This window comes from Arvicanthis niloticus, chromosome 16, assembly GCF_011762505.2.
Source record: "Arvicanthis niloticus isolate mArvNil1 chromosome 16, mArvNil1.pat.X, whole genome shotgun sequence".
NCBI classification, from domain to species: domain Eukaryota; kingdom Metazoa; phylum Chordata; class Mammalia; order Rodentia; family Muridae; genus Arvicanthis; species Arvicanthis niloticus.
The window spans coordinates 14,297,667-14,308,411 of NC_047673.1; the positions used below are offsets into that span (position 1 = coordinate 14,297,667).

A 10,745-nucleotide genomic window follows, 5' to 3' on the forward strand; every position below is an offset into this window, starting at 1 on the left:
AAGATGAAGAAGGTAGAGAGAGGAGAAGACACCATGGGGTAAGAGTCTTAAAATCATGCCCCTGAGGGCTGGCCAACTGGAATTAAAGCAGCCCAGATAGAACATGGTAAGTAATAACTCATGGTTATCGATAAGAAAGTGGATTCTAGTAGCATAGAGGGTTGGTATCTGCCCAGCTTTAGTGTGGGGAAAGAATTATTATAAATTAAAGGTCTGGGAATAGAATAATCAAAGGCAGGATAGAAACCCCTGTCTGAAATTAAATATATTCTACAACATAAATCTTAAAAAAGTAAATAAGGTTATAGACACATCAACTATATGACTTAATCATATTATAATGTTTATGCTTTGTGTGATAAAATATCATATTGTATACTATAAATATATAAAATTTTATAAATTTTACCTCAATAAGGTGGGGAATTTTTTTTTTTTTTTTTGCTTTCAACTCCCACCTCCCACCCGCAAGACAGTGTTTCTCTGTATAGCCTTGGCTGTCCTGAAACTCACTCTGTAGACCAGGCTGGCCTCAGACTTAAAGATCTGACTACCTACGTCTCCTGAGTGTTAGAATTAAAGGCGTGTGCCACCATGCCTGGATATATATATTAAAAGAACGAATATAAAACGTGTTAGAGTGGGTCTACGTCATGATGTCACCCATGGGCGTGGCCACAGGTGATGAAATTATCCGTGCTCTATAAGAGAATGCTGTCAGAAGGTGGCTTTATTTCTCTCAGAAGCTGAAGGAGACATTCTCGGGGACTTAAGGGTTTGGAAATTCAAAGCACAGGATCACACTAATGTGACAACCAGGAAAGGTGCCTTCCCTGGGCCGAGGGACACAATGAAGACCATCCAGTCAGGCTGACGGGAAGCAGCTTGAGCAATGGCCATGAAGGCTCTAGGCTCCAGCAGCCAGAATGTCACCGAGTATGTCATCCGAGTCCCCAAGAACACAGCCAAAAGATACAGTATAATGGCTTTGAATGCAGCCGATAAAGTCAACTTTGCTACCTGGAGCCAGGCAGGGCTGGAGCAAGATCTGAGCAACAAGAAGATCTACCAAGAAGAGGAGATGCCAGAGTCAGGTGCAGGCAGTGAATTCAACGGCAAGCTCAGGGAGCATCGTCCTAAAGGAGTTTCGGCCTGAGGACCAGCCTTGGCTACTCTGCTTCAAAGGCAAATCGGGAAGGAAGTTCAAGGGCACAGTGCCGATGGTGCCTCTGAGGCCTTCCCTGTGCAGAACTGGTACAATGTCACACCGCTGGCCCGACACCACACACTCACTGCTGAGGAAGCTGAGGAGGAATGGGAGAGGAAGAACAAGGTCTGGAACCACTTCAGCATCATGCAGCAGCCGCAGTGTAAGAACCGGGACCAGGACCAGGATGAAGATGAGGAGGAGAAGGAGAAGAGCAGTCGCAAGAAGCCTAGTGAGCTGCGCATTCATGACCTGTCCTCCGAGGGCAGCAATGCCGGTGGCGACGAGGGCAGCAGAGCCTCCAAGGCTAAGAAAAAGGTTCCAGTGACCAAGGCAGGCAGGAAGAAGAAAAAGAAGAAGGGTCAGATGATGAGGCTTTTGAGGACAGCGATGATGGGGACTTGGAGTGCCAGGAGGTAGACTACATGTCCGACGGCTCCAGCAGCTCTCGGATGAGACAGAGAGCAAGCCCAAAGTGCCCCGGCAGGAGGATGGCCCCAAGGGTGTGGATGAGCAGAGTGAGAGCAGTGAGGAGAATGAGGAGAAGAAGCCCCCCGCCAGGAGGACAAGAGGAAGAGAAGGCCTGTACCCCACAAGAGAAGAAACGCAGGAAAGACAGCAGTGATGACTCCGACAGCCCAGAAGACAGTGACACTGACAGTGAGACCTCCTCTATGCTCTTAATGTCAAAGAAGAAGATACCCCCAAGAGGGTGTGGAAGCCATCAGGGGGAAGTTCAAAGGGCACCAGTCGGCGCCATGACTATAAAGGACCTGATGAAGAAGTTCCAGACCACGAAGACGGGGCTGAGCAGCGAGCAGACCGTGAACATGCTGGCACAGATCCCCCAGCGTCTCAACCCCGAGCACATGATTGGTGATAAGACGTGCTTCTCCCTCATAGAGTGATGCCAAGGAAGAGAGCAGGCCCGGGGTGGCTGTTATATTGGCAAACATTTCCTAAACTAAACTAAATAGAATGCCCCAGAAGGAGATTATAACCGGAAAAAAAGACAATGAAATAGTTTTCTTTGTTCCCTAGACCTCAAAGTGTCTTATACTCACTTTGGACTTGATATCTCTGTGTAAAACTCGTCTCTTGTGAATATGATTTACTCCAAGACAGATTTGTATAAACCAGTTAAGTATCTGTAAGAAAAATGTATAGATAGGATGGGGGAGACTGGAGGTAAATATGATCAAAATATTCTGTACAAAATTCTAAAAGAATTAATAAAATATTTTATAAGAAAAAAATATACACCTGAAAGATGCAATAACTAGCTGACTTTAACCCAAATTCTGAAGGATCTCTAGGCCTTATTTTACCTGAATTTTCAAAGTGAATTCTGAACACATTAAAATTATACAGTTCAACTAAAACTCAGTATAATCCAGAAAATTCAGAAATTCGGTTCCCATGTTTTGTCATCTTATGTATGATCCAGATGTATATTTTAATAAAATGTCTACCATATTTTTATTTTATGAACCAAATATAAGTGTCTTTTTTTGGTGGGGGAGGAGGTGAGAAAGAGAGAGTATGGGTCTCAGACTGGCCTCAAACTTGCCATGTAGCCAAGGGTGACTTTGAACTACTGAGCCTTTTCCTCTGCCTCCCAAATCCTGGGATTACAGGCATGAATCATTAAACCCAGCTTATGTGGTGCTGGGGATGGAGCCCAGGACTCTGTGAACGTCAGGCAAAAGCTCTACCGTTGAGCTACTGTCCACCTCTAAGTGTTTATTTAATTTCCTTTCTTTCCTTCTTCCTCCTCTTTCTCTTCCTCCTCTTCTTCTTAAAGACAGATTCCACTATGTAACACTGGACGGTCTAGAACTGGATAGTCTAGAACTTGCCATAAGGACCAGGTTGCCCTCCATTTACCTGCCTCTACCCTCTGAGAGCTGGGATTTAAGGTGTGAGTGACTACTCCTGGCCTACCATTTACTTCATAAAAACATCTCACCCAGAAATGATGGTGTTCATAAGCACTCCAGAGGCTAAGAGAGGATATTCCAAGAATTTGAGACCAGACTGACCTACAACCTAGTGAGTACCAGGCCAGCTTGCAATGCAAGGCAGAACCAAACAACCATTTCAGGAAGCCATAGTATGCTGGCTAATTTTATGTCAACTTGACACAGGCTGAAATTATCTGAGAGAGGGGAACCCCAATTAAGAACACGCTATGGACTGGGCTGTAGGCAAGCCTGAAGGGCATTTCTTTAATTACTGATTTAAGGGGGAGGCCCTATCCCAATGTGGGCGGTGCCATTCCTGGGCTGGTGGTCCTAGATTCTGTAGGAAAGCAGGCTGAGCAAGCCATGAGGAGCAAGGCAGTAAGCAGCGCCCCTCCATGGCCTCTGCATCAGCTCCTACCTCCAGGTTCCTGGCCTGTTTGAGTCCCTGTCCTGACTTCCTCCAATGATGAACAGCTATTTGGAAATGGAAGCCAAATAAACCCTGTCTTCCCCAAGTTGTTTTTGGTTGTGGTGTCTCATCACAGCAGTAGAAACCCTGACTAAGACACATAGCCCAAGGAAATCAATCTGACTCTGAAACCAGCAGCTTCTTACCAGGCTAGTAATTGCAGACATCCATGTTTTGACCTTAATTTATACAAGGCTCATGAGAAAATTCGCTTCTGAACTTAGAAACCATGTAAGTCTGTTTCTTACCGTATCTTCAGGGAATAGCTTTCCTTTTTGCTGTTTGATCCTCTGCATTAGATCCCCTCCATCACAATACTCCATCACAATGTACAGATGCCCTTCAGCTAAAACAAATATGAGATGCCTTAAGAAAGCCACAGTTGCTACACTATAAATTCAGGTATATTTAGGGGGATTCATTTACCTTCAAATGACTCCTTAAAGGCAACAATATTGGGGTGCTTCATTTTGGCAAGCAGAACAGCCTCTTTCCTAGAATTCTGTGTATCAGAGAAAGATTGGGGAACAAAAACCTTAATTATAAATCCAATACAGTTTCAAACTAGTATTTTGTATAGCTTTATATGAGATTTTAATGCTACATGCAGGTTTGTAAATCTACTTCTGCTCAAGGTTTCAAACACTAAAAGTATGTGGTGGTGTCTTTTTGATTATGGCTATTTTGCATGCCGGGTTGACCTTTCATTGGTACATAGTTTTTTTTCTTACACATACCAAATGCAAACTAACTTTTACATTTTTCCTATGTACTTTTGGGGGCAAAGTGGCTGCTCAGGAAAGTCCCTCCCCAGCAATGCTCACAGCCAGGGGTTTAATCCCCACCACCACCAAAACCAAGAAAAACCAACCTGAGCATCAGCTAACTAGGATAGTCAGTGTTCTATTGAAAACACTGTATCCTCAAAGAAAGCCAAAGCTTTCGTGTCAATAGGTTGGCTACAAGCATCCTTTCATTAGTTCCTCAGTCCAGATGAACAATACGCAGAGATGGACAAAGATGGATGCAAATTAAGTTTCCCAAACTACTTACTCAAAACTTATTCTACAAGAATGAAAGTCTAAATGACTTATAATCAAGACACTACTATGGTGCCTGAGGTCCTGGTTTAAATCCTCAGCACTACCGGGGTGACCAAGGAGGAAGAAAGGAAGAGGGAGGAAGGATGAAGGGAAGAAGGGAGAGAGAAGGGAGGGGAGGAGAGAGGGGGAAACTCAAGGATTCTCAGACCAGCAGCATCAATATCAAGTGTGAACATGCTGAATATGACTCCCAACCTAGCCAGACCTACATGGAAGTAGACCAACATACTGTTTCAGCAAGCCATTCACAGGATCGTGATGCCCCCTTTAGTTTGAAATCAACACTGCAGTGGGAGCCAGGTGTGGTGGTACACACCCGTAATCCCATCACTTGGAAGGCTAGGGCAGGATGTCTCAAAGGATTAATGTTTTAAAAGAGGAAGCGTTGGGAAAATGCCTAGTATTTTTAAAAGCTTGATCAAAATATTAAGCAATGCTCATGGCATGACTTCTTACACAGGACAATCATGACACACAAGCAATCCACAGGGGTAAACAGATCTTCTGAGCAGGTTCCCTAGGAACCAACTGACACATTGTGTGTTAGCTCTGCTCTTCACTACATGTTCTTTTATTTATTGTGTTCTTTTATCAGGGGCATTGGACCTGACCATTTTCAGCAGGCTGTTCACAATGCTGCTATACAACTGTTACCACGGAGATTAGCCAGGACATTTTGAGTACTTCTCTGTTAATTTTACCAGCCTAAAACCCATAGAAAATGCATCAAGCTCACGAGTACGTAAAGCTCATGAATAAACTGTTTACAGGAAGGGTAAAGGGCCCATCAAAGCCCAAGACCCTTCTCTCGACACACATTAACGGTTACCTCGAGCAGTCTTATCTCCTTCATGGCGAATGTCTCATTGCTGCTTTCCTGCAGAACCAGAAGAGCCCTGCCGAAGGAGCCCTGGCCAATCACTCTCAGGACTGTGTAGTTGTCCATGCTGGGCAGCCAGAGCTGGGCTCCACTCCTATAGTCTCTGCTGGCTCTTCCAAACTCTATTAAAAAGACAAGAATCGTTTGGGAATTCATTTTTAAATGCAGAGTTAATTCAAAAGTAGCTATACTCACCTTTTAAATCCTGTTGAAAAGCCACGCTTAAAATTTAATATGCCAAAACGAGGTCTTTCAGGAATTAAGTTAGGGAACATTACTGATGTTTTTAAAAAGCTTAAAATGTGTAGGTTCAGGCATGAGTGTACTAAGGTAATGTTCTGGAAGTATCCCCTTTCCTGAAGTTTGGGGAGTGAAGAAGAAAATAATAATAAGAAGTATGTGTGTTGTGTTTTAGCAATGATTTTTAAAAATCTAATCTTGTGTCCAAAAACACGTGTCTGCCAGGATCTTAAAAGACATCATTGTGTAAATTACCAATAAAGTTTAACATATGCAAACATAACAAAATCACCTGCACAGTGAGCATATTCCAACCATACGAACAGCAGTCGCAGGAATGAGAGGCCTGGGTATATTTTTAAGGATGTTCTCTTTGTTTGTTTAGTTTTGTTCTAGATCTTCAGTCTGCACTTAAATATCAACCATTTTCCTTTTTTTTTTTTTTTTTTTTTTGCTTCTTTCCTTAAAATTTATATTAATCCAGTATATTTAACTGAGAAATGTGTTTTTATTATGTTGCATTTCCTTTTAATTTCTAATTATTGTTTATAGTTATACTTAAAAATATATGTCTTAGTTAGGGTTTTATTGCTGCGAACAGATACCATGGCAAAGGCAACTCTTATAAGGACAACATTTAATTGGGGCTGGCTTACAGGCTCAGAAGTTTAGCCCAGTATCATTAAGACAGGAGCATGGCAGTCTCTAGACAGGCATGGTGCAGGAGTTGCTGAGAGTTCTTCATCTTCATCTGAAGGCTGCTAGCAGAATACTGGCTTCCAGGCAGCTAGGACTAGGGTATTAAAGCCCACACTCAGTGACCCATCTACTCCAACAGGCCACACCTTCTAATAGTGCCACTCCCTGGGTGGAGCATATACAAACCATCACAATATACAAAATGAAATTACATTGTGGTCTTGGAAGAACTATCCAATTTTCCTAAATGTGCCTATAATTCTAGCATCCATATTTCAAATGATTGAATTTTGCTCATTTTTTATCCTTAAGACCTCAAAATAAAGCTACCTTACTGTATGTTTAACTTTAATATATATATATATATATATATATATATATATGTATATATATATATATACATATATATATATATATATATATATAAAGTGGTAGTTACTAACTCACTTTTTTTCTTTTAAAAAAAATGTGAGAGTCATTTGGAAATTTACCTTTAAAATGCAAAATTAATTCAAAATAGCTACAGTCACTATGACAGGCCGACAGCAACTTCTGGCAGATGGTGAGCGGACACTACTTTGGCATTTGTTCCAAAAGGAATTGATTCTTCCTATGTAAAGGCAACTAATTCCCATTTGTCGGTGTCTCTTTCTCTCCCTAACCACAAAGAGGGCAACTTCCATCCAAGGGGAAGCCACCAACTACAGTGTGCACATCAAACCCCATCTGGCATTCCCCACCCACCAAGCTCTTACCTTTCTTGGACAAATAACACTGGGACCTCAAAGTCCCCTTTCCTTTGTCTAATTATTTTTCCACAACTGCTTGCTTTCTTGTTAATAGTGAGCCCAGAGATCCAACACTTTATATACGTGGACTAAACACAACATCTAAATAGATGTACTACACTCCTTCTATATACAACAACTGTATACATGTACTAAACTCCTTTTATATACAACATCTGTATACATGGAATAAACTCCTTTTGATCCCTCTTAGTCTTGTCAGCTTAATTTAAAGGGTCCCTACGACAGACAGAGAATGTTTTTCCTTCCTCTGTGTTAACCCTGTCATCACTGTCACCCATGCGGAGATGACTATAATCCCAAGCAAATGCAAGGCAAGGTTAGAGAAAGAGCTATGTTGGCTTGCAGCAGAACTACTCAGGGGAGCTGGGAAAGGTTGAGAGGCTGAGCAGCAGTGTGTTAAGCAAAGAGGAAAAAAAGAATGGTCAAAGCAGAGGGCACCGTGGACAACCGGCTGAGTAGATGAAACGCATCCTGACAGGACAGTACAGCAGACAGATTTACCTGTTGACCACTGTAAGCCAAATGTTACTGCTGAGTTTTTATCTTCAGGGTAATTAATCGTCTGTCTCTGATTAGTTTTAGATAACACAGTTATATCTACATAGCTGAAAAGTCACTCTTTGGGATCACAGCATTAATAGACTGGATGAAAAAGGCACAAAGAGACCCAGATCCAATAGTAGGGAAGGTGAGAGCATACCTGTGAGATACAAGCGGTGATGATGAGCTCAGGGAATTAACCTATTGTCAATGACACATTTACGGGAACAAAGACGGAAGAGGCAAGATTCTGGTATGAGCTGAACTATGGGATGATTCTCAGATGGAAAGTTAAGGCCTTGGAGTTGTATGGACAGCCTTTGTTTGATTTTAATTTTATTTATTTATTCACTTACTCATTCGTTTGTTTGTTTATTCATTTATTTATTGCATGGGGGTGTGGCTGGAGAGGAGACACACTCCATTTTGGACCCATTGAGCTGGAGTTACTTACGACTCAAAATGGATATTTAAACACAGTCTGACGTCAGTGTCTCCCCCACAAGAGCAGCAGGGTCTTTAATACACTTTTTCTGGCACATAAGCTACACAAGAAGCAATTACACAAGAAGCACAATCCTAGTGAAGACTCGAGATAGATGCTTGCCCAACATGTTAGAGCCGCTGGACTACATGGTAGGGTAGAAGTTGTGGGAGAGGACTACCCTTAGAAGTTATCAAGGAAAAATACTGGCGTGAATCTACTTGATTTTTTTTTTTCACAAAGCTAAACCGTGTTTTACTTTATTTGCTTAAACCATCCACAAGTTGTAAAATGTCGAGCACAAAACATAATCCAAACGCCGCGGCGGAGATCAAACCCTGCCAGGGCCTGTAAAACTTCTAGCTCATAGCTGGGGTCGGGTCGGGAACACTTATAATCTTAGCACTTTAAGAGACAGAGGCAAGATGATCGCCATGGGTTCCAGGCCAGCCAGGGGTTCATGGTGAGACACTGTCTCAAAAAACTAACTAAACAAACAGACTGAGCCTTCCAGTTTGCTTTCCCGTCTATCCCAGAGTTACCAGGAGACTATAGCAATCAATCCTCAGCATAACCGAATCCAAAGCATTGTTTCCAGAAGAGAGGTATTTGAACACACCCAGACACAAGTAACAGACCTATGACACTCGAGCGACAGAAGTTGGTGAATCATAGCCAGGAACCACTGCTAAGTCCAAAGTCAACTCGTTCACACTGCGAGTTCCAGGCCAGCCAGGGCTACAAAGAGGGCCCTGTCCTCCTCTCCCTGTCCCCCCTCCCCATCCCCCTCCCCCCCCCCAAAAAAAAAAAACTAGAAGAAAACAACCAAGCCCTTCACACTGGTCTTAGTGGTGTCTGGTCTGGTTTCAATTGCTTTTTTTTCCTATTTCTGGTGCTTAAGGACTTTTATCTATGCTATCGGAAATGACCAACCACGCTTTCCTTGGCTGAAAAATCAGGTTTGTACTTTTACTCTCCATGTGCCTAATATTCAGTATCACACCCACAAACCCAGGCCTTATTATACTGGCTGTGGGGAAAGCAGATAGGTTCCTTCCAATGTTTATAAACAAATACGCCTTTAATAAAAATAAATACATATTTTTTTTAAGCCTAAAGTGATTTGCAAGTGCCCAGAGGTGGGGTCAGAGTCAGTGTCCAGGTTTAGGCAGCGACCCCGGGACACACACCCTGGAGAGCCAGCCCACCCTTCCCTTCCAGAACACCCACCCATCCTCCCTCAGCTGCTCTGTTTCAGCCACACTAGCAGGTCTCCAGCGCGCATGCGCGCCCCGAGCTCCGCGACCCAGGCTCACAACCTGCGGCGGCTGAGTGCTGGACACTGGTTTCTCTGTCGCCCGGCACGGGCGTGCGCCAACAGGCACCTTAGGGCCCCGCCGAGAGGCCCCACCGGCTCCTCTCTCCGTGGCGGCCAGCCCGCACGGCTCTCCTCACCCACCTCCCAACGGTGCGGTGCGCGTCGCTTCTTCGCGATGCCCGGGACCCGACACGGGGCGGGGCCTGGGCGGGGCCTGGGCTGTGGGCGGGGCGTGTCCCTAGTTGCGGGCAGAGGAAATTGTTGAACCCTAGGGACTGTTCTGAGTAGCTAGCTACTAAACAGCAGTTTTAAAGCTGTTTTGCCACCTTGCAGTAGAATATTGCTAACGTTTTGAACCGGTGCCCCCAGTCATTTGAGTTACTGCTCCAGATTGGGGCGGACAGACCACAAACATAAATTTCACAGGGACAACAGTACTAGCATTTACTGTAGGACCTTGGAAAAAATGAAAAACAAAATAATAAACAAAAATAATGCAGCCTCCCAGGAAATCCACATCCCATTCTGAAATGTGTATTTCTTCCCTGAAATAGCAAAAAGTCATTAAGATTCTAGTTGTACCGGGACGTGGTGGTACATGTCTGTAATCCCAGCACTCAGAAGGCCAAAGCAGGAAGATTCAGAACTGGCCTCCCTACTAAATCTACAGAGCAAGTTCCAGGTAGGCAAGGCAGGGCTACGTCTCAAGTGTTAGATTTAGGGGTGCAGAATAAAGGAACAAAAGGCAAGAATGAGACCAAAATATGACCTCAACTGAGTATGTGTTTATTAGCACAAAAAGGGGAGGGTAGTGAAAAGGGGAGAGAGCTGGTCAGGGTTCTTACAGGTGTGGGTGAGGCGCTCAGCTATGAGGAGATTGATGCCGCTCCCAAGGATAAATGCAAATCAAAACATTCTTGAGAAATTCACGACCTCCTTTTGTAACTGTTGCTCAAGCAATGCAGGCTATCTTGAGAACTGTCTAGAGAAACCGTTTTTCTCCTTGAGATACAGATGTGGCTGACCAGT

The 10,745-nt window shown here is 43.6% G+C and overlaps 1 protein-coding gene and 1 pseudogene across 4 annotated transcripts in view; one reads left to right on the forward strand and one right to left on the reverse strand.

Annotated features, from left to right (window-relative positions):
- Positions 1 to 9,914, reverse strand: part of Nek3 (NIMA related kinase 3) — a 32,995-nt gene extending 23,081 nt beyond the window's left edge. For 2 of the 4 annotated variants that reach the window (XM_034520466.2, XM_076913887.1), the window contains exons 1-5: positions 9,858 to 9,914; positions 5,573 to 5,745; positions 4,067 to 4,142; positions 3,889 to 3,986; positions 2,272 to 2,355 (exon numbers count right to left, since the gene is read on the reverse strand). In XM_034520466.2, the coding sequence (XP_034376357.1) occupies positions 2,272 to 2,355; positions 3,889 to 3,986; positions 4,067 to 4,142; positions 5,573 to 5,689 (375 nt within the window). In that variant the 5' untranslated portion in view covers positions 5,690 to 5,745; positions 9,858 to 9,914. Of the gene's footprint in view, positions 1 to 2,271; positions 2,356 to 3,888; positions 3,987 to 4,066; positions 4,143 to 5,572; positions 5,746 to 9,628; positions 9,818 to 9,857 lie in introns of those variants that run through there. The other 2 variants (XM_076913888.1, XM_076913886.1) reach the window with 2 other exon arrangements.
- On the forward strand, positions 899 to 2,259 carry LOC117721666 (general transcription factor IIF subunit 1 pseudogene; annotated as a pseudogene).
- Positions 9,915 to 10,745: the final 831 nt, after the last annotated feature.